This window comes from Zonotrichia leucophrys, chromosome 8 (genome assembly GCF_028769735.1).
Source record: "Zonotrichia leucophrys gambelii isolate GWCS_2022_RI chromosome 8, RI_Zleu_2.0, whole genome shotgun sequence".
Lineage (NCBI taxonomy): Eukaryota > Metazoa > Chordata > Aves > Passeriformes > Passerellidae > Zonotrichia > Zonotrichia leucophrys.
The window spans coordinates 1,877,792-1,900,767 of record NC_088178.1 but is presented as its reverse complement, the minus strand read 5'-3'; the positions used below and the strand labels follow the sequence as shown (position 1 = coordinate 1,900,767).

Sequence of the window (22,976 nt, the reverse complement as noted above, 5' to 3'; positions counted from 1 at the left end):
TGCCAGCTGGGGGCTCTGTACAAATCACGAATGGGATGGGGCTGCTGTGTAATGTGCCTGGAGCTCTTTGATTTTCCAGCATCAGCCTCATTACTGGTTATAACAATGGGAAGATGCCACCAGCTCACATCCCAGGCAGCAGACCAAGAACTTAATGTTACAACTTACTTTAAAAGTTTTTTGACCAATCACACAAAGCCAAAGCACATTGACAGTAGTTCTGTCCAAGCACTATAGGTACCTTTGGTTAAACAATGCTTGCTTATTTTGAATACAATACCTACTTGTAAGCCTTAAAACACAATGCACAGACCTCCATTATTAAGCTTCAAACTTCCTAATATCTTGCTAGATAAACTTTTCTGTAGCTTAGAGAGTTATTCTAGCCAAGCGTTAATACACAGACCATTGTTCTATTTGTCCTTGCTTTTCTACAGTTTAAATAATTTTTCTGCTGACCTATCTCATGGCTACTGCTTAGCTCTAATCACAGTTCTACTGCCTCTGGGGCCTGCCTTTTGCAGCTTTCCCAAAACCCTCTGATTTTTAGATTCCCACAACTGTGTTTCTGCAGTGCAGAGTACTGATACTGCAGACTCCTGGACCAAACAGAGCTTGAAAAGGATTCCACCTTTGCTTGCTGGGATCACCGTTTATTAAGACTCACAGTTTGTGTAGAGGTAAATCCATGTTCTGTCTTCTGGCCTTCCTCTTGAGTGCCCTGCACTGAAAAACCAATAGTGAGGGAGAGACACAAACAAAATCACCTTGCAAGATGTAAGAGGGAGATTCTGGATAATATCTGACTTCTTTTGGAGTGAAAGCTGAATCGATTAATAAAAGAACAATTGAATTAAAGCCACTCTTTTTTGGAGCGGACACACTTTAACATTGGCTGAGCAATTTCCTGGTGGATTTTTTTTTTTTTTTTCACTTCCAGCACCTGCTTGCTTCAGAGGGCAACACTCCAGGGATAAGTGTGAGCCAGTGCCAAGAGCCAGCATTTCTCACTCCCCTCTCACCCGCCTCCGCCCCCTGGCACACACCCCGATATAGAATGACAGCACACTGCCACAATTTAAATGACTCTGCCTCTGCCCCCGTGGAAAGGACAGCTCCTCCAGAGAACACCAGCCGCAACAGCAGCCCATTCTCCCAGAAAAAAAAACCTTCACCATGGCCTATAAAGCAGCACATTTGGCCTTTAAGTCGCGCTGGCACAAGACAGACGAGGAGCTGTGTCGGCACAGCATGTCCTTTGTGCTGCACAAGGCGATCCAGAACGACTTCTTCAAGTGCTACCTCTACCTGCTGGAAAAGCTCCCCCTGGGTGAGTAGCCGTGGGCAGGAGTGGCCGTGTGTGCTCTGGAAAGATGGATTGTGTCAGAAGGTGGAGGACAAACACCTCACTGGCACTGAGGAGGAGTAGTTTTGAGAAACCCAGCTCAAAAAGACAGCAGCGCTCACTAAAGAGTTTGGAACTGTGTCTCCCAACTCCCTCCAATCCAGGAGTCTGTTGTTTCACCTAAATAATCCACAGATTTTTAGAGGAGGGAGAGGGAAAGACTTGCAAGAGTGAGGGAGAAGTTTGGTTTCTGGCTGACCCTTCCTATTTTTGCCATCATTTGAGTAAAACGTGCTTTGACCTGTTTGGAGCTTGGAAGGACAAATGCAAAACTAGCAGAGCTGGCAGGTGGTTCTTTCTTGTGCCTGATACCTGTTTTGTTGTCATTCTGGGTGTCCTTAGCTCTGGTGTTTGGATTGATTTGGACAAGTGCTTGAAAGGTGGTGATTTAAATTTATTTTTTTTCAAGAGTCTTTGTTACACAGATCTCTGCAGCAGATTGTCTTACCTGTTTGCTCTCTGGGAGGAAAATGCTTCCAAAAATTTGTTTAATTTTAATTTTAATGACAGTCTCTGGTACAGAATGCCAAGAGGGTTCGGTGGGTTTTTTGCCTTTTTTTTTAAGTTTTAGAAAATGAACATTCATTTCTTATGCAAATTTGACTCTGAATAAGAAACAAAATTTCCCTGTGAGAATAAAGCTAAAAAGTAGATTTGACTCAAGTCTGTATTATGTCAGCATGTTCTGTTTTAAGCAGAATTGTTCAGCCTACACTCAATGCCAGACCTGTAGGAATTTTAAGATGGGATGGATGAGCCTGTGCAATCTGTTTAAGTGAATTCTTGGGGGTTCCTTTCTAATTGAATGATCCATTTAGACAAAAGGAATATCTTACCTATTTGTGTGAACTGTACTGATGCCAATGATGACTCTGCTCAAGAGGGTAGAATTCATTAATCCTGTAAAGAGAAAAAACATTTCCATGTTATCTTAGTATTTTTAATGTGAAATTTAGTATTATTATAATAAATAATAAACTATATTTATTAATAAATATACTTATATAATATATTTATTATTGTAGTATTTTTAATGCAGCAATATCTGCAGCTATTTAAAATGAAACATGGAAGATAAATACTCCTATCCCTAGTGGTAGGTAGCTGTGAACAATGGAAAAGGAGGAAAGATGGAAAGGAAGGAAAATCAATTACAGGTTGATGGAATCTCATGAAGTTGATGTAAATGTTATTCTTTCATTTGTTTTGAAAATAAACACAACTTATTAGAAACTGAGCAGGATTTTCTACAGTGTTAGCTGTTAGTGTAAGTACCACTGCATCATTTTAAGGTTAGAAGGTACCACTGTGAGCATCTAACTTAGAATTGAGTGTAAAAATTCTGGCATCCTGCTTGTAACTTGTCTGGGTCACAGAACACAGAATTTATTTATGAACACAGAAATACCTTAGTTTAAGTGTTTCAAATGGCTGAGAACCCATCAGGCACCACTCAGCTGTTTCCAGGCCTAATTGCTTCCCTCATAAAACTATACTTATTTCTTGTCTGAACTTTATTGAATTTCCATTCCTGGCCAACAGGCTTTGGAAAATGTTCCTGTCAGACCAAAGGTCCTCTCTGCCAGGCTTTTCATGACCTGGCTCATTAAAACATAACTAATGATTTTACAAGCTTATTGCCAGTCTATCCAAGTTACTTTGACTCCATGGAAGATGCTCTGTGAGCCCAGCCTTCAGGTGAATTTGCACCATGTGTCTGACTCCCTGGTTATTGCCCTGAAGTAAAAGTGGGCATGAGGACGGGTGTGTGCAAACCCAGGGCACCACAGGGAATATTTCTGTGTCTGCTCTGGGGTGCCCTGACACCCAGGGCAGCGCTGACTTTGACCCTCATTCATGGAGAAAGTTTCCCAGACTTCAAGATAGACTGGAACCCACAAAAGTGTGAAATAGATTATAGAGAGCAGTGCAGGTGTATCACTGGGTGAGAAATTGAGGGTTTGGGATTTTTAGTATGTTGTGGATGGAAGCAAGATGGAGGGCACAGGGTGTTGTCCTGGGCTGCTTCTTCATGCTTCTTCTTCTCCATGGGTTTGGGTGGCATTTTGTAATTGGGTGGAAAAGTCTCCATTGTGGGCTCTTTGGGATCAGTTATTGGGTTAAAAGGGAAATAATCCAGGTGTCAGTTCTTAATTGGATAGTTTAATCTTAAAAGACCTTCGAACAAGAGATTGTTGGCCATTCTGTGCCTTCTAATGAAAAGCTGCCCAACTCACAGTAGTGAGACTCTTTTACTGATAAGAAATAATAAACACTTGAGTCTGAACATGAACTATCATCTCAAATGCCTTCAATCCAGCCCCAGAGAAACCCACAACTGGGACCCCCACACAGGTGGAGTGGTTCATGTGCTGTGAGTACACATCCAGGGAAATTCACATCCTGCTGTGATGGCAGGGTCTGGATAGGGGGACAGTCAGGCAAGTAAAAATGTTCAGGTGATTGGCTCAGAGAGTTGTTGTCAAATCTTGAACTCAGTGGAATCCTACGAGGGTCTGTACCGGGACCTGTCCTGTTTAGAACCATGGAATGGTTTGGGCTGGAAGGGACCTTGAAGTTCATCTGGTTTCAACCCCCCTGCCATCCTCATCAGTAACCTGGAGGAGGGGAAGGATTGTTTTATCCTCACATCCAGAGATTGCAGCCAACTGCCAGGACTTCCCCACAAGCTCTAAGTCAGGACTGCCATCCAGAGGCACCTAAACAGGCTGGAGGAAAGAGAGAGCAGCAACCTAGTGCCATTCAAACCCACTGAAATTCCAACCCAAAAGCCATGTCCTGTACCTGGATAGGAAAATCCCTGGGCAGCAACACCATGGACTGGCCAGGGAGTGCCCTCCTGGTGGGGTTTTGGTAGGCAGCAGCTGAATGTCCTGGCAGCCAACAGAATCCAGCATGAATTAACAGAAGCACGGCTAGTTGGGTGAAGGAATGACCACCTTTTCTGTAGCAAAAGAGCCTTGAACTGCCAGAGCAAGAAATGGCATGGAATGAGTTGGGAGACTCTCACTGTGGTGAGGGAACTGGAGAAGGCAGACAAATGGAATGGGGCATGTTCAGCCAGAAGAGAGACAAAATATATCATCCTGCTAGTACCTACAGGAAGGTCATGAATAAGATGGAGCTAAGATCTGCACAGCTGTGTGCAGCATGAAGACAGGGGCTGGTGGCCATGAATCAAAAGTAGTCCAAACTGGCTATAAGGAAAAAAATATTTTTATGTGAGGACAGTCAGGCATTGGAACAGGTTGCTCAGGGAAGTTGTACAATTCTCCATCACTGGAGGCTCTCTAAACCTTGCTGAGCCTCATCTGGCATCATGTCTGTCCCTGCTTTGAGCAGCAGTTTGGACCAAAGACTTCCTTAAGTCTCTTTCAACTTGGACTGTCCTGTGATCCAGTGCTCTCTGTGATGGAGAGGACAGAATGTGGCAGGTCTGAACATCTCTGCATCATGACAGTTTCCAGCTCAGTTCAGAATGAACCTGAGCAGAAATGAGCTGAGCTTCTCAGGCTTCGAGACTGGAGCCAGAATCTCTGTGTAAAGGACTAGAGCAACACTGTGACCTAGCAGGGAAGTTAAGCAGGTGCTTACCCCGATTTATGAGTAACAACACTGAAACCAAGCCTCACACTGAATCCTCCAGTGCTGCCCAGGGTCAGCATGGTCCAAACCTTCCTCCAAACCCTGCTAACTCCATTCTCCCCCCACTCCATTGCTGGGCTCAGTGGTGGAGCTCTTCTGGGGATGTTTACTTAGGAGCTGAGCATATCTGGTATCACAGCCTCTTAAGAGAAACATGTCACTTTTACAGACCAGGCTAACATTTATAAATAAAAGACATGAGTAACTTCAGGCCCTGATCCAACAATGTACTTAGATGTATGTGTGAGCCCTTAAGCCCAGTGGACTTTATTGGAGCTACTCAGATGCTGGAAATTATGCACGTGTTTGCACGGGCTGTGGGACTGGGTGCCAGTGGGCTGAGATCTGCAGGGGAAAACTGAGAAGATCCACCCCTGGAGACAAATATTCCTGCATGTGAGGCACGTGGCTAAAAGTAAAATCTGCTTTGGGGGTGGCAGGATGTTCATCCTCTATAAAGCAGAATTTACATTGTACTCAGACCACAGGAGAGAGGTAGATTCTTCCATGCACACAGATAACTCTTTTTCAACTGATGCACAAAGCAGATGTTGCATTTAAAAGGGAGCACTCAGCCAAACTGGAATTAGTTCAGTATCTTGCAGAAAGCAATTGGAGCCACAAAATAATGTTCACAAATAAAAACTTCAAAAAAAAGTTACTTGCAACATTTACTTCTGCCAGGGAAATTTAGTTGAAGTCAAGAACTGTAAGTCAGCATGCTGCAGGTTTGGATTGCACTGGGTCTTATGTGTTAAGTGGTCCAATTCTTAAGAGATTTAGACCAAATGCACTGGAAAACAACATTTTTAACTGATCCATAAGAAAATATAAGAGGTAATGTTTTGAACTTAGCAGGGCAAAAGGCTCAGGTGGGTGGTGTCTGTCTAGTCCACGTTGGCTCGCATTCAGCTGTAGATCACCACTCTGCCTCCAGACTGTGTTTGCAGTGACTGAAAATTATTGATGTCTCATGACTGGAGTGACCTTTAGGGAGCCACTTGGTGCCCTCAGCCTGCCTGAGCAGTGGGTTTGCTTCAACCACCTTCCCTTGGGGACTTGCCAGCAGATTCAGCTAAGGGACAAGTGTGCCATGAAAACATTTCTTCTTTACTGGAAACGCATTTCTGACTTTAAATCTTACAAGTTACCTGCCTTAACAGTGAGAACCTCATATGTTAGCCAGCTGCCTGCCCTGTGATGTCTGAGGAAGTTGCAGCCTGTGCTGTTCTATCCTGCTCATGCCCTACTTTATGGAATTTGTTGAAGGCAGCCTGTGTACCCATTGCAGGCCTCACAAGTATTTAATTTCCTGATGCATGAGGCAGTCCCACACGGGTCATGGAAAGGGAGATGCCTCTGGCTAGGCAGGCCCTGTGATGAGGGAGAGGCATGGCTGCAGCCCTGACAGCCACCAAGGACATGTGGCACTTCTCTTTTGGGGCAGATTCCTGCAAGTTGGCAAACCTCCTCCTCCTCCTCCCTGTGGTGCTGCTGGAGCCTGCATGCCAGGCACAGCTGCAAGGCAGATCAGAGGTGAGGTTGATTGGCTGTGTCTGGAAAACTGGGCTGTGCATTGGGTGAGTTGGCAGCGCTGCAAATTCCTGAGAGGGAGGAGCAGCACTGAAGGAGCGAGAGGTGCAAATCACCTCTGTGGATCTCACACTGTACAAGTGAGGCTGTGGGTCCACAGGAGAAAATCTGGGGTACAGTGCCCCTCTTTGCACTGTCCTGTGTCCTTGCATGCACTGGGGTGGGAGACATGCATAATAATAATCTTAATAATAATCTTTGCACAGTTTAATGTGTGGAGAAGCCCCTGTGGATGCTCACCCAGAGCTGGTTTCAGATACCAGCACGTAGGGGCAGGGCTCTGGGGCCCCAGATGGCCCAGGAGGAGCTGCAGTCAGCTGGTGTGTGCATGCAAGTCCTGGCAGGAATTCTGCAAGCCTGATACTGGTTCTGAGTGAGAAATGTGAGAGCAGACCCTCCAGATCTGATATCCTGAACACCATATCGTCCCCATGTGTTGCTGCAGGTCAGGCTCATGTTTTGAGTAGAAGGACTCTGAATATTTGTTGTTCATGCTGTCCTGGTGTGCAGACAGCCTGTAAATGTCCTTCCTTTCAATCCAGCAAAATGGGATAAATCACTGTCCCTTGACAGGTCCATGGAACAACCCCTGGAATCATCACTGGGTTCTTATGTGGAAAATCTCATCTTATATGGAAAATCTCACAAAGCCAACATACAGGGACCCAGTTCTGTTCAGCAGACAGGCTGACCTCTGAAACAGAGCAAAAGCAGACACAGAGAAGACAAGATGGTGCCACTTCTGGATAAGGACAGAGATTCCTTACTGGGAAAATCCCAGCCATGGATGGAGTCTTTTTCCCAGGCTCTGGGAGCCACCCTGGCCAAGTTGTTCTGGGGATTGGCTGCTGCCCCCTTCATATTAATTTCTTCAGCTAAGTGGTTTCTTCTGAGTATGTGAATATAATCAGTGGAGTGTGTAAAACTCCCAGGTTTGACCCTTGCTGGGCTCAGTGCTTCTTGTGGTATAAATTTCTCAGGCATAACATAAATGTGTAATGGATTAAAGCTTTAATAGTATCCGTTCAGCAGTTGACTTAAGCAGGTGATGACAAGAGGGGCTGGTAATGCTGCTTTTGTTGGATGAGGGATATGCTGGGCATGCTGCTTATATGTAACCCAATAGCACTATTCTGTTCTGAGTGGTCCTTGGTGGTAATTATTCCCTATCCTACTTCCTTTGTCCCCCCCTCATTTGCCCCCAAAATGTCACTCTCCTGCTGAGGATGGGCAGGCACACACTTATCATTCCCTGCTGAGCTTGCTTGCCCTCAATTAAACACATTCCAGGCTTATATTCAGGGCCTCTGGCCTTGCTCTCCTCCTCTGTGTGGAGGGCATAATTCCTGTTCCCTGGCCTGCACAAGCCTATTCAGCCCCTTCCACAGGAGCTGGCAGTGCTCCCATGGAAGTTTGAAGATGCAGGGACAAAGAGCTGCTGCCTGGTCCTTCTGTGCAGCTGGCAGGGAGCTCTCCCTCCCTCTCCTGCCATGAGCTCAGAAGGTGTTTGCTGCTGGAGCATTTCCAGTTCCCTAGGAGCAATGGGAAGCTGCAGCAGAGCTGGTCTCACACTGCAAGGTGGTGCTTGCAAAGGCTTCATCCCAGTGTGACTCTGTCCCTCCTCGTTGCTTGGTTTTCACTGTGTTGGAGTTGTGGTTTTGGTGGAGGGTCTGTCACACACACAGGAGAATGCCTGGGCAGTTGTGTGCGCACACGAGACAAACAGAGGTGATGATGTGCAAGCAAAACTCACAGCCTGCCTCAATCCAAACTTCTGAACTTTGAATCCATGCTTTTGATAAGCTGATTCACATCCAGTACAGAAAAACCCAGGCTGTGGAAGATTCACCTCAGTTTTTAAAGAACAGGGCAAAATAGCCCTTTACCCAGCAAAACTCACAGATTTTAATAAAACAGCTTCAAAATATTGATTGCTGTATATTACCAGCAATGCAGCCAAGCCATGGAAGGAAAGCTCCAAGCCTCTGGCACACAGGAACCTTTCAGTATATCACCCACTGATTACCTTGCTCCTTGACCTGTGCCAGATGAAAATTTAGGACTGTCTCTTCTAAATTGTGTCCCCCCTGCGTACTCATTTAGGTCTGAGACTACCATCTGCTCCTTGGTTCAGCTTACTTGCACTGCCACAGACCATACAGTATCACTAAAAATAAACCAGAGCAAGTGCCTCATTCATCCCCTCTCTTCCTGGGGCACTCCCTGTGCAGCTGTCAATAGCTGGAAAGCATTTCTGGAAATCTGCACAGCAGTTAGGTCAGTGAGAGCAGAAATGATGACCCTGCACAGTAGTAAATGCTGCCCACAGCTTTTCCAGGAAAAATCAGACCACTTGATGTCCTTGGCATGTGTGTTCACTTCAAACCTGAAAGTGATTTTTCACTGACATGAAAACACAGTGTGATGACTGAAATGACTTCTGAACATGGAAAGCACCAAATTTTCATGAGGAGGGCTGGATCCCTGCAAGGTCTTGTAGGATTCAATCCAACACCTTTCCTTCCACTGTTGCTTTAGAAATGGATTTGGTGTTTTGAAGGCTCAAATTAAATTTACAGGTCTTCATCTGTGGGAAATGGATTTGAGAAAATTCTCAAACCCTGGCAGAAGGCTCACATAGTGTGCATCTGTATGTAAACCTTGAGATAAGAAATGCTGACTTAGAAATGCCAGGGAATAGGACAAGACATTGCTGAGAGAGAAATGGAACTAGAAACAAGTTTCAAAGGATGGTTTTGTAAATAAGACTGGATAATTTGGAGAAATAGAACTATGAAAGATGCATTGTAGTAAGACTTACAAGTGGTAATTTTAGATTATTTGCTTTAAGGCATTTACAGCATGGTGTAGCAAAAGCTGATAGGCCAAGAAATGCTTATAATGTATTGTAATTTAGAAATAATTGGCTTCTGATTGTGATGGTGTGAATTGTAACATCTGTATTGTCTCATGAGATTAAAATAGAATAAAAGTTTTTAAAACGCCTCTCAGTTGCCCCATCTCTGGGTCAGAAAAGGGTAAAATCCAACATTCATCATTGTGCCTCTGGAGTGTCGCTGTGGTGCTCCATAAAGAAGGATGCAGGACACATTTTACAGTGCAAAAAGAAAGGATCCAACCCAGTTTATTTTATTAAACTATTTTTAGAGTTTTTAAGAACATCCCCTGTCTATCCCCAGTTGATCACAAGTTGTTGCCCTGTATTGATTGGTCACTCAAACTCCTGGTGTGTTCCTGCAGGAAGGGTTGTTTGTGAGAAATAACTTTCATTTCTGTATCTAGTGTAAAACCAATTTATACATGTGGCTAGTGTTTATAACAGTCCTAGAGTTCTTTCTTAGGGAAAGCAGGTTGTTTTCCACAGTCTTAGAGCTCCTTCTGAGGAAAACCAAGTTGTTTTTCACTGCTGCAGAGCTCTGTTCCCACAAAGAGCTGTCAGCTCCCTCATGGCTCCTGTGGGCTCAGGTCAGGATTCGGTCTGTAGGCCTTGGGCCTGCTGCTCCACCACCACATGGGGCAATCAGCTCAGGCAGAAATACCTGTCACTAACAATAAAATGGGCATTTACAATGGTGATTTTCACTGCTTGCAGTGAAGCTTTACGCCCTGACAAGCCAAGTGATCAACGGGGAGATGCAGTTCTACGCCAGGGCCAAGCACTTCTACCGCGAGGTGCCCGCCACGGAGGAGGGGATGATGGGCGACTACATCGAGCTCTCCAACACCGACGTGGAATCCTCCCGGGAATTCCTCAGGAAGTTTGTTGGGGTGAGTCATTTCATCTCATCTTCTGCAACGAGCAGTGGTGGGTTGTGTTTAGGTTGCCCCCAGATGGAGGAAGGAATGATGAATCTGACTCCATGTTCTCAGAAGGCTAATTTATTATTTTATGATGCTATATTATATTTAGGAATGCTATACTGAACTATACTAAAGAATACAGAAAGGATACTTACAGAAGGCTTAAAAGATAATAATGAAAACTTGTGACTCTTTCCAGAGTCTTGACACAGCTTGGCCTCAATTGGCCAATGAGTGAAAACACTCACACCAAAAACCAATGAAACAATCACCTGTGGGTAAACAATCTCCAAGCACATTCTACATGAGCACAACACAGGAGAAGCAAATGAGATAAGAATTGTTTTCCTTTTCTCTGAGGCTTCTCAGCTTCCCAGGAGAAAAATCCTGGGTGAAGGGATTTTTCAGAAAATATGAAGTGACAGTGGTGATGTGTCAAAGATGACCTTCATGGTGCCCAGGTACACCTGATATAAATGGCACTGTGTATCATGTTTGATTTACAGTGACCACTGTCGTTGGGTCTAATCATGTGTTCTGCCAGGTCATTCATCAGCATGAATTCATGTGGCATTCACATTCTCTGGAAAAATCCCTTCGCCCAGGATTTTTCTCCTGGGAAGGTGAGAAGCCTCAGAGAAAAGGAAAACAATTTTTATTTCATTTGTTTTTCTTCTGTTTTGCTCATGTGTGGAATGTGTTTGGAGATTGTTTCATTGGATTCTGCTGTGAGTTGTTTTCACTTATTGGGCAATCAGTGCCAAGCTGTGTTGGGACTCTGGAAGAGTCACAAGTTTTTATTATTATTATATTTTTAGCATTCAGTAAGTATCCTTCTGTATTCTTTAGTATAGTATAGTATAGTATTCTTTACTATAATATAGTACCATAAAATAATAAAGCCTTCTGAGAACATGGAGTCAGATTCATCATTCCTGCCTTTGTCAGGGTATTCCCAGCAAATACAATAAATACACATTTTGCCTGGTCCTACATCATTTTTACCTGTTTTACATCCTTTTCTAATGCTCCCAAGCTGCAATGAGGAGTTCTTTTACCTGGGTTTGAGTGAGGGATTAATTCTGAGTGTAGAACCAGGACTTTTCATGATAAAATCCTTGTTGGCTTCAATGGCAGATTTGTCTGTGCAAATTCTTGCAGTCCAGTTGGGAAACTAGCTGAGACTAAATGCCCAGTTTCTGGTTTGCCTATTTATAGCTATTTCTGAGAATGCTGCAACAAAACCCACCTTCTCCTACACATTATATAGAGGAGGCTACACATTAGGCAAAATATTTTTCCTTAAACATTCCAGTGTCACTGAACACCTTTTCAGGCCCATTGCTAAAGGACTGGAAAGTCTTGAAAGGTCTGCTTTGGCCTGGGTTGCAAGGAGATGCCAAGTGGGATTTTAAGAGCAGTATCACTTTGGTCCTTAGGTTTCTGAAAATCCTGTTGAGTCCTAAAACTGTCTTTAGAAATCTGAGAACCTTTAGAAGTGTGGCCTGATGGTTTTCTTACTGCCCTTCCCTTTTCCCAGGGAAGGAGCCCACTAAATCAGCACAACAACAGTATTAGAGGTTAAGGAATCCACAAACAAATTTGTGATGTTCTCCTGCTGACAAAATGACTAGTTCTATATAATGCTGCCATAGATCTTCAATTTTCTGCTCAAATGTACAAATTTGGGGTAGCCAGATGACCTTTTCTTAGCCTTAATGATCCAATGTGGGAAGAAAGCTCAATAGATTAATTAGATGTTGTATATGGAAAAAAAAAGGGCACAGTTTAAATGGATTGGGGTGGAGAGTGAGTGAAATTAGCGTGGCTTGACAGCAGATAAAAGTCATGCAGAGCTGTGAAGGGCAAGTGATGGCAAAATTTGCTGTATCTGATAGAGGGAGACTTTGGGGGCTCTGAGCCAGCAAAACACAAGTGAATAGCTGCATTTTTCTGCATCAACAATCATTTGTATTAATGCTGAGGCAAAAAAGGCTTCTCAGAGCCTCCCTGTGTCACACTGTCAACAAACACAAAATGAGAAAATACAAGGGAGGTTCAGTGAGGAGCTGAAGCTGATGGTAACGTTTCTGCATGACTGTGGTGTTTTTGGGGTCCCCTGTGGCAGGAAGGAAACTATGAATGTGCCTCCATGTTCTTAGAAGGCTAATTTATTATTATATTATATTATATTATATTATATTAATGCTACACTAAGACTATACTAAAGAATAGAGACAGAAGATTTAACAAGATACTAATGAAAAATCTGTGACTCCTTCCAGAGTCTGACACAGCCTGACCGTGTTTGGTCATTAAGTAGAAACAATTCACATGTTGGATAAACAATCTCCAAACACATTCCAAGGCAGCAAAACACAGGAGAAGCAAATCAGATAATTATTGTTTTCCTTTTTCTCTGAGGCTTTTCAGCTTCCCAGGGAAAAATCCTGGCGAAGGTATTTTTCAGAAAATATGACAGTGACACATGACATTTTTGAAAACAGCATTTTCAGAAGGAAAATGAAACACAGTCAAGGCACATTCCTTAAATTTCATTTAAGTCTTGTTTTAAGGACATTTGTGGCATTAAAGTGGTGCAGAAATGTGTGCTCAGGGGAAGATTTCTCCCTTCCTAGACATCACACAGATGCAGCTTCCTGCAGCAGGTTTGTGTCACCTCTCCGAGACCCGAAAAGGAAAGAAGTACAGTCTGTGACAGAGCTTCACATGCCAAAGGGGAATCATACCCAATGCATCAGCTGTGATGACAGATACAAAATACTCCAGAGCAAAATTCCCACTCCTATAATTAGCCAGGGATAGAAAGGATACTCTGAATGGCCAAGATCAAAGAAGAAAAAAAATAAAAAAGGAACAGAAAGGAGTCTGCACCTTTTGCTTATTCTGATTCAGTTTGTTAAAGCCTGTTGAGATGTAGCCAATTGATTATGTTACTTATGGTTTATTTTTCTTTCTTACTACTGAAATTTGAGTCCTGCTCAACCAGATACAGATATTTAGTGGCTATCTGTAGCAGTGATAATAAAGCTAATGAGCTGTCTTACCGAGTTTATGGCTCTATGAATATTTTTTTTAACTCATAAGGTGATCAAGATAGGAAAAACCAATATGCTTCACACTAAAACGGTGAAGCAAACTTCTCTTTTAAAAGAAGTTTAACAAAATTGGGAAATAGGAAAATTTGTTTCGGATGAACTGAACAATATTTTTATTGTTTCACCCTCTGAAAAAATTTCCCCTTTGCTTTCAAGAGTGCAAGTCAGTTCCAAAATAAAAAAATGCTCTTTAGAAATGAAAGTTGACAAGTTTGGTTTCTTTTTTCCTGGAAAGTTATGAAGAAAAAAAAAAAAAAGTGCGTTAACATTTTCAACATTCTTTCCCATGGTTTTTTTGGCTAAAAACTATTCTCTAGATTTGAAATACCAGTTTCACAGAGAGTTTTATTCATTTAAAACTCTGCATTCTGGCAAAACCGGTGCTCCCTGAACAAACACTTGCCCGGTTCCACTCAAATTACCCATCCTGAGTTAGTTTGGCTGGCGTGGAAATGCCACGCAGTGACATTTCCCTTCCATGACTGATGTTGCATTCCTTCAGGTATGGCATTTCTTAGCATGATCCTTAGCACCACTGTAAGCTGAGCTACAGATTTCTTTGGAGAAAAGAATTCATCTTGCCTTGGGCACATGGAAGGAATTACAGGAAGGGGCTGAGGGCTTCACTGATATTTTATTCACTGATATTTCAGCTCCGCGGGCGAGTCGAGCGAGGGGTTGAAAGTGCCACTGTGCTGGAGTTAAGAGGTTTTATGTGTGTGTGGGCAGAACTCAAACCAAGAGCAACACGGCCCGAGCCAGCAGGGCTCTGCAGACAAGCTCCAGGCTGTCTCAGGTACGGGGTTATCAGCACAGCTACAGCCCTGCATATTTATGGCAGCCTCCACGTCCACACAGCCACCGTGTTCCCAAGTGCCTGATCCGGAGGCAGGGAGTAAAAAAAAAAGGAAATAAAGAAAACAAAGGAAGCATTAATTCGGCGTCGGTTGTGAGCTGTAGGTGTGTAAAATATTGCAGATGGAGATTATATTGACTTTATGGCTCCCTCTCTGCCCTCAACGCTTTCTGCCTCTCTTGCCCCCAACTCACCTGCGTGATTGGTGACTTGCTGAGTGAAAACTTCTTGAAAAGTGATTTTTCTCCAGTTTGATCAGGGTGATGGAAGAGATGTTGAAAACATGCTCTTCTTTGTTTATTTAGAAGGAAAACCACTGGGATTTTTATCTTTTCCTTGAACTCTGATTCCTTTTTTTGTCATACATAGCTTCACTGCCTTTCTGCTCTTCCAAAACCTGAAGTAGCACTGGGAACATATCCCACAGCTCTTTTATTCCAAAGGAAATTTATGAGTGCCCAATATAGCTTTAGAGAACAATTTTGGGGCGTATATGTGTCCTAAAGGACAGCGGTTCTGAGTAATGGGAAGCAAGTAGTCAGAGGAGCAGTCAGTCTCAAATTTTGAAGCCTGTTCTGGCTTACAGTTTTCACTTATACCATTTTTTTGAATAAGGAGTCTGATTTTCAACTCAATTAGACTTTTGGGAAAATGTTTGCCTTCCAAAGAAAATGTTAATACTCTGTCAAAGCCCTAAGCACTTCCAAACTGAAAATATATTAGCTGAACATGGAATTATGTCAACATTTTCATTACAAACGGAGCCGTGGTGTTTCACAGGGCTTCTCAACTGACTGCTGGGAGCTCTCACTCCTTTTCAGCAAAGTGTGGGATCCAACTTCATCTCCCATGACCGTTCCCTTTCCTTCTTCTCAATGGCACACAGAGATGTGTCATCAGAGGTCCTTGCTGTGATGTGTCACGGGAGATGAATTCCCTGTTTTGAGTGATGAATTCCCTGTTTTGTGTGATGAATTCCCAGTTTTGAGTCCCTACCATGACTGTAGATTCTGTGAAGCACAAATGTTGAAGGAATTACCTGGCTTTTTCATCAAATTCTGTTGGTGGTTTTGGTAAATCATCCCAGTTTTCTCAGCCACTTTCTCAAAGATTTTTAGTTAATCTCATCAGTGCAGACCTGTGTGTACCTGCCAGCCAACAAGATGGAAATCCACCTTTGTAAAGATCCAAGACACAGTTCCTTCTCCTTTTCTGAACTCCTTGTTACCTCTTAGTCTTTACCTTTTACCTCTCAGTAAAAGCCACGTGCAGGAGCTTCCAAGACCTGAAGTATCATCAGGAACCGTAAGCCAGAACAGGCTTCAAAATTTGAGACTGACTGCTCCTCTGACTACTTGCTTCCCATTATTCAGAATCACTATCCTTTAGGACACATATACACCCCAAAATTGTTCTCTGAAGCTAAACTGGGCACTCATAAATTTCCTTTGGAATAAAAGAGCTGTGGGATATGTTCCCGGCGCAGCCTGTGGATGAGGAATGGCTCCCATTTTCTGGCTAACTACAAACAGGTAGTCTCCAGAGTCCAGCTGGGTTTAAGGTCTATGGACTCGTGCACACATCAGGAGATTAATCTTCCTGGGCATACAAATTGGGAGCAGCAGCCCTGGAGACTGGTGAGAGCCCTTGTGTGCTCTTTCTACAATTACTGCATGTAATCAGATGCTGGCCTGGGCTATTCATAGTCATGTCATTGACAGTGCTGTCCTTTGACCTTAATAATCTACTGAATTACCCACTGAAGCCAGGCCAAAAAAGTGTGAGTTCCATGATTTATGCTGGGTTCATTACACAGGGGGGGTCTCCCATAAGCAGGAAAAGCAAACTCTTCCTGGGCTTGTTGCCTTTGAGTGCAGTGAAGTTGCAGCAGGGACTTTGGCCCACGGCTTTCACTTCAACACTCAGTTCCAGAGGACAGGGAAAAGGTGTTTACATTTGCTTTTAATATGTTTGCTTAACAGATAGCTTTGGCCAGGGCAGCTCCTATCCCACAGTCAGTGCATGTGTAGGCTCAGAATTTCTGTTTTACAGAACAGCAGCAGGCTCTTAAGAGCTGTTTTATAGCTAGAATGGAAGCTTTAGGGGTGAAATACAGCTTTCATTATAAAGCCTCTTTTACAGCTCTTCATTATTTTCTCATAGTCACAGCCTTTGTGCCACATTTTTGCATGTCTGATCCCTGTCCAAAGATGACATTTATGAAGAAAGAAGGAACAGTTAAGCAAAACCTAGTCAATCATCCTTCTTGTCTGTATGTCTAAAAGAGAAATTCTGTATATGCTCCAGCCTAAACTTCTCAAGTTGTTGTAAATTACCTACTACTCTGAGATCTTTGTTCAAACACAATTTGTTTTGAGGACTGCATTTTGATCCCAAGGATTCTGTGTATCTGTAGAAATGCCCATGGGCACCTCAGGAGTTCTGTGCTGCAGAAGTTACTGCTTGCATGCAGTATTTGGTGTGTGCTTCCATTTTTATTGGCCTTGACAGGGGCACAGAATGAGGCTTATCTAGCCACATAGCTCCCTGTGAGGTGTGAACATTTGAAGTTGCAAGGAATTTACAGAGAGTAGTGGATCTTCTGAGAAAGCCAAGAGCTTGTGAAAGACTCTGTCTCTTCTTACACCAAGCAAAAGCTTCCTGTACAGCAGTAAATGCAGTGAGAAGTCCCAGCAGCAGCAGCCCAGGAGTGTGAGAGCCCAGCTCAGCTCAGACAGAGGTGCCCAAATCTGTGCTCATTCTTATCAATCTCCCAACAGCCCTGCAAAGATAAGGAGAGAAGTCACCAGGCTGGCTGGACACATAGTGGGTAACAGTGTCTTGGTTGGAAAGACAGCTGTCTGCTAAGGAAGGCAGGAGCCACTCTTGAAATGGAAAATTCAATGTACCTCCCTCTAAATTATTATAATTGTGAAATTAAGGGGGGCTCTCAGGCAAAGATATGGGAGAAGGAATAACAGTTCTTTAACAGGAAAATTAAAAATACAAATGCAGTGGTACAAAAAAAGAAAACAAACCACTGCCAGAGTCAGACCATGCCCTGTCCCCCTGTGTGTCAGGGGGTGTCCCAGCCCCATCCCATGGGGGCTCAGCCCTCCTGCAGTCCCAGCTGTGGCTCTGCTGCAGCAGGGATCCTGCACAAGGGGGGAGTTTTCCTCTGCAGCTCCAGGGCTGCTGCAGATGGGCCTGGGCTCCCTCTGGCAATGCAGGGCAGCAGAAAGCTGCTCCTCTGGCAATGCAGGGGCAAAGGCTGCTGGGGTGTCCCAAAGCTCAGATTGTACCCAGGTAGGAATGCTTGGCTCCTCCCCTGGGCGGAGCATCTCCCCATGGGATGATGGGATTTGATCAGCCATGCAGGGACTCTCACTGGCATGGACAGAAGATAATTGATAATTAATGGCCCGTTAACAGAAGAGATCTCCTGGAGGGAGGATTGGTTATGGGAGAGATAAAGAAAACTGTCCCACGAACAGCAGAGAACTGCCCCACCTCTGACAGATGGAAAGAGAGCACACACCCCAGCTAAATCTTTGAACCTAGGACACACAATTGCTGTGATTTCTTTTCAGGTGGTATTTTTTATGATTTGCAATGATTTTCTTGTATCCCCCAGGGGGTGGGGAAAGCTGGCACCAGCCGTGCCCTGGACTGTGGCTCTGGGATAGGTCGGATCAGCAAGCACGTCCTGCTGCCCGTTTTCAAGAGTGTGGAGCTGGTGGACATGATGGAGAATTTCCTGGCTGAGGTCCCAAACTACCTGCAGGGCAAGGAGGACAGAGTAGAGATGTATTACTGCAAAAGCCTCCAGGAATTCACACCTGCCCCACGAAGATACGACGTCATCTGGATTCAGTGGGTTTCAGGTTAGTTCTGTGTGATCCTCTGGCCTGACACCTCACAGAACAGGCAGCGTCTGCTCCAAGGAGGTTCTCAGATCTTTGGGGCTACTTCCTAAAACACCACAAGAGACTTCTGAGAGTTCCCCACATGCACACTGGGTACAAATCAAGTTGGTTTTTTCAGGTCACATATTGGAGAAACATGCCAGATCATGGATAGCAGCCTGCATGCAAAGGGGCAGCTGAGGTGAGGCCCTAAATATGAATTTTCTGGTACAGAAATGTTCTTTCTTAGGTGCAGAGAGATAGACACGGCTGACCACACTTGTGAACAGTGGTTTCTGAAGCTGCTGACTGTCCAGGCTTGGAGATACTTCAGGAAACAATCAGGAAAAAAGCCATAGTGGAATCACCAATACCTGTAAATCAGTTCAGGTCTTGTGCACTGATGTTTATCAGACATAGGTTCCCTTTGCTATGTCCCATAGTTGCCTCTCCTATAAGAAACATCTGCTTCTTCTCCTGCAGCCACCCAGTGAATGCCCTGCAGCATTTAGAGCAATCACATAATGAGGGCTATGTACCTTTCAAAAAAAAAAAAAATTCTGTGCAGTGAAAATAAGGTTTTCTCTTAATCTGTGAACTGTCATGTCCAGGGTGCAGTTTCAGAAGAAATTATTCAAGAGGAGGTCTGAACAAATTCCTTTAGAGCAGCATAATTTTCCTTTGTATTTTTGCTTTTCTTTAATAATGAGTCATTGAAGTAAATGTAGCTCCTGCCTCACCTTTTGAGTAAATCCAAGTAAAAATGAGGAGGAATGAGCTTAGACCTATCTAAGGCTGTGCTGGTCAGATATGTGGCTCCTAACTAAGGGAGCATATCATATTCCTAGCACAGACACAGAGCTGAATCTTCTTTCTCCATTAATGTCAAGGAAGTATGGAGACATCTTATTCATTAATCAAACTTCTATCTTGAATTTGGCTCAAATATTCATTTGATGGAGTGAGGGCAGGACTGTCTGCTAGACAGAAACACCTCTAAGATCTCATTTTCTTAGCAAACTACAACAAAAGCCAAGTAAAGAGAAAAATAAGTTCCAAATTAGGTGTTCAAAAGCTTCAATGAATCTTGCCAATGAAATCTTGATTTGTCTTATGCATGCATAAGCATGTGAACCTTAGTAGTCATTTTGTAAAACAAGTAAAAGTGCAAACTTACATTCCATATAGAAATTACCATTTTCCTTCAACTTGAAAGGTATTCAGCTTTAGGATTTGGGGCTTTTTACTTTTTTTGTTTTGTTTTGTTTTGTTAGGAGTGGTTAAAGAAACTTGACATTCTATGTCAAAATGTGGTTTTGAAATAACAGCTTCCATTTATAAAAGTTTAAGTCTTCCATCAAGAAAATGAAATAGTTTTACTAGAAAATACAGGTGATTATTTTTTCCAAGTTTCTCATTCAGTTTCTGATCACTGGTCCTTGTTTATTCATGTTAGATGTTTCATATGTGAGAGTTCTCATTTTGTTCTTCTCTGAGCTCTGCACCACTCTTCTCCACAGAACTCCTGTTCTTTGAGAAGGAAGAATAAGAAACAGAATCTCAATGACACTGGAAAAAAAGCACTATTTTATAATACATACATATCTGCAAAAAATCCCATGGGGTTTGGAGTAACATGGGGAGCTTATTTGGTGTTGTGGAATTGACACTGCATTCTTTGCTGGATTTTTGATCCAGAACTCTTTTTGATGGAGGGATACAGTGCTACACAAAGTTACAGAGATTTTTAGCAGTAAAAAACAGAGAGGACTGGGATTATCTAGTCTGACCTACTCTATATCCCAAGCTGCTCTATTCATTCCTTTACCCCCTTGCTAAGCCAGTAGTTTGTGTTCAATTAAAATGTATCTTGAAAGATTCAACCACACTTGGTTTGAGGACCTCAAGAGGTGGTAAACCCCACTTCTGGTGGTAGTTTCCAATGGGTAATTGCTTACACTGTTAAACAGTTGTCACTTATTGCCTATATCAATTTGTTTGGCTCCAGCCTCCTGCCACTGATTCTTATTATAACTTAAACCACCAGATTAAAGAAGCCTTCAGCACCCACTATTTTCTCCACTCTCCTCAGTGGCTTCTGTCCACATCTGTTGCTGCCACCACTATGGATCCCAAATATTGACTGGAGTTTGTATTTGTTGATCTCGTTGATTTGCCCAAGATTTCCTAGTTAAATCTGGCAGGACTGGAATAATAATTTTCTGCAATAAACAGGCCATGGAGACTCGGATCAAGGCACCCTTCTGACATGTCTGAATGGTTAAGAATGATCTGTTTTTGATCTGTCTTGGTTTGAAAAGCCAGGTGTCTAACAAGAAAGGCAGGAGCCTCCCTTGAAATGGAAAATGTAAACCCCCTCCCTCTGAGTTATTGTAATTTTGAAATTAAGGGGGGCTCTCAGGCAAAGATATGGGAGAAGGAATAACAGTTCTTTAATAGGAAAATCAAAAATACAAATGTAATAGGTACAAAAAAAGAAAACAAACCACTGCCAGAGTCAGACGATGCCCTGTCCCCTGTGTGTCAGGGGGTGTCCCAGCCCCATCCCATGGGGGCTCAGCCCTCCTGCAGTGCCAGCTGTGGCTCTGCTGCAGCAGGGATCCTGCACAAGGGGGGAGTTTTCCTCTGCAGCTCCAGGGCTGCTGCAGATGGGCCTGGGCTCCCTCTGGCCATGCAGGGCAGCAGAAAGCTGCTCCTCTGGCAATGCAGGGGGCAAAGGCTGCTGTGGGAACCTCAGATTGTATCCAGGCAGGAATGCTTGGCTCCTCCCCTGGGCGGAGCATCTCCCCATGGGATGCTGGAATTGGATCAGCCATGCAGGGACACTCACTGGCCCATGGACAGAAGATAATTAATAATTAATGGCTCATGAACAGAAAAGAACTCCTGGAGGGAGGATTGATTGTGGAAGAGATAAAGAAAACTGCCCCATGAACAGCAGAGAACTGCCCCACGTCTAACAGATGGCAATAGAACACACACCCCAGCTAAATCTTTGAACCTAGGACACACAGTTGCTGTGATTTCTTTTCAGGTGGTATTTTTCAGATTTGCAATGATTTTCTTGTATCCCCCAGGGGGTGGGGAAAGCTGGCACCAGCCGTGCCCTGGACTGTGGCTCTGGGATAGGTCGGATCAGCAAGCACGTCCTGCTGCCCGTTTTCAAGAGTGTGGAGCTGGTGGACAGGAACAGAACACACCCCCCCCATTTATTTCCAACCTAAAACACCATCTTTTCACCCACAGGATATCTGACAGACAAAGACCTCCTGGAGTTCCTCATCCGCTGCCAGGGTGGCTTGAAGGACAACGGGGTGATCATTCTGAAGGACAATGTGGCCAGGGAGGGCTGCACCCTGGACTGCCTGGACAGCAGCGTCATCCGCGACCTCAACATCCTGCACAGCCTCATCGAGATGAGCGGACTCACCATCCTCAGGGAGGAGAGGCAGGAGGGCTTCCCTGAGCAGTGTGTCCCTGTCTGGATGCTGGCCATGCAGAAGGGCCCTGGCCACTCCTGACTGCCCTGGGACACTCCAGGGACTGGGATATGGATGAACTGGGAAGGAGAAAAGCACCTCCTGGGATCCTCCTACCCATGCACTGCTCCAGGGCAGCAGCTTCTAAAGGGTCAGGAGAGAGCCACAAAGCTTCACCCAGGAACAGTCTGCTCCTAAATCCTACCTGCTCCATCATGCTGCTCCTAAATCCTACCTACTCCACCATTCTTCCCATTTTTAAAAGCTTTCCTGACCTCCTTGTCAGACCTCTGTTCCGTTAACGAGTCAACACTATACAAAACTCATCCAATAGAAAAAATTAGGTCTGAAATTTCTGTTGTAGTTAATAATTTTGGGGTGTTGTCTATGAGGTGTTAACAAGCCTGGTTTTTACTATGGCACTTAAGTCTTCTTGGAATTTAGGAAGGATCTGTCAGGTCACTGAAGCAGGAAATTCAAGTAAATTCTGGAAAACTTCACCGAAATTTTGGCTGTCCTCTCTACCTGTACTTTAAAATATTTAAACCAAAAATATAAAAAAAGCTTTATCTTTTTGTTGGCATCAGCCATGCAGTTTTGGGTTTTTTGTGGGATTTTTTGTGGGTTTTTCTTTTTGTTGTTGTTGTTTTGGAGTTTTTTGGTTATTTGGGAGTTTTTGTTGGGTTTTGGGGGGGGTTGGAGTTTTTGTTTGTTTGCTTGGGTTTTGGGTTTTTTTGGTTTTTTTTTTTTTTCATTTCTGTCAATATGGACAATAAAACAACCTGGTTAATTTTCCATTTTTAGGAGCCACTTCCTCTTCCTGATGTTCCTGCTGTAGAACAATAGTGGCGCATAAGGGATTTCACACTCCAGAGGAAAACTTGGCTGACAAATATCTGCATGTTTGCATTGAAATTTTGTGAAAAGCTTGCCCCACATATTACATTCTGGAATATTTTTAAATTTTTTTCTGAATGTTCACAGTGGAAACCACTTGAAAGCCTCTCTTGATTATTCATACCACTGTACATTTCTTTTTTCCCACATTCAGAACAAGCCTGGCCCCATATGCAGAGCTAATGGGATTTCATGGAACGTTAATAGTAAGGC

The 22,976-nt window shown here is 43.7% G+C and overlaps 1 protein-coding gene across 1 annotated transcript; it reads left to right on the top strand.

The window, feature by feature from the left end:
- Nucleotides 1–1,139: 1,139 nt before the first annotated feature.
- Nucleotides 1,140–22,263, top strand: NTMT2 (N-terminal Xaa-Pro-Lys N-methyltransferase 2). Its single transcript, XM_064720040.1, has 4 exons — nt 1,140–1,330; nt 10,278–10,453; nt 18,096–18,345; nt 21,634–22,263. The coding sequence occupies exons 1-4, from the start codon at nt 1,177–1,179 to the stop codon at nt 21,906–21,908; spliced, it is 855 nt and encodes a 284-aa protein (XP_064576110.1). The 5' UTR covers nt 1,140–1,176; the 3' UTR covers nt 21,909–22,263.
- The last annotated feature ends 713 nt before the right edge of the window (nt 22,264–22,976 follow it).

Excerpts from the sequence above, each read along its gene's own strand:
- NTMT2 (XM_064720040.1), top strand. The coding sequence starts at position 1,177 with ATGGCCTATAAAGCAGCACATTTGGCCTTTAAGTCGCGCTGGCACAAG. Across the intron at positions 1,331-10,277 it reads GCTGGAAAAGCTCCCCCTGG|TGAAGCTTTACGCCCTGACA; the intron begins GTGAGTAGCCGT and ends CACTGCTTGCAG. Across the intron at positions 10,454-18,095 it reads TCCTCAGGAAGTTTGTTGGG|GGGGTGGGGAAAGCTGGCAC; the intron begins GTGAGTCATTTC and ends TGTATCCCCCAG.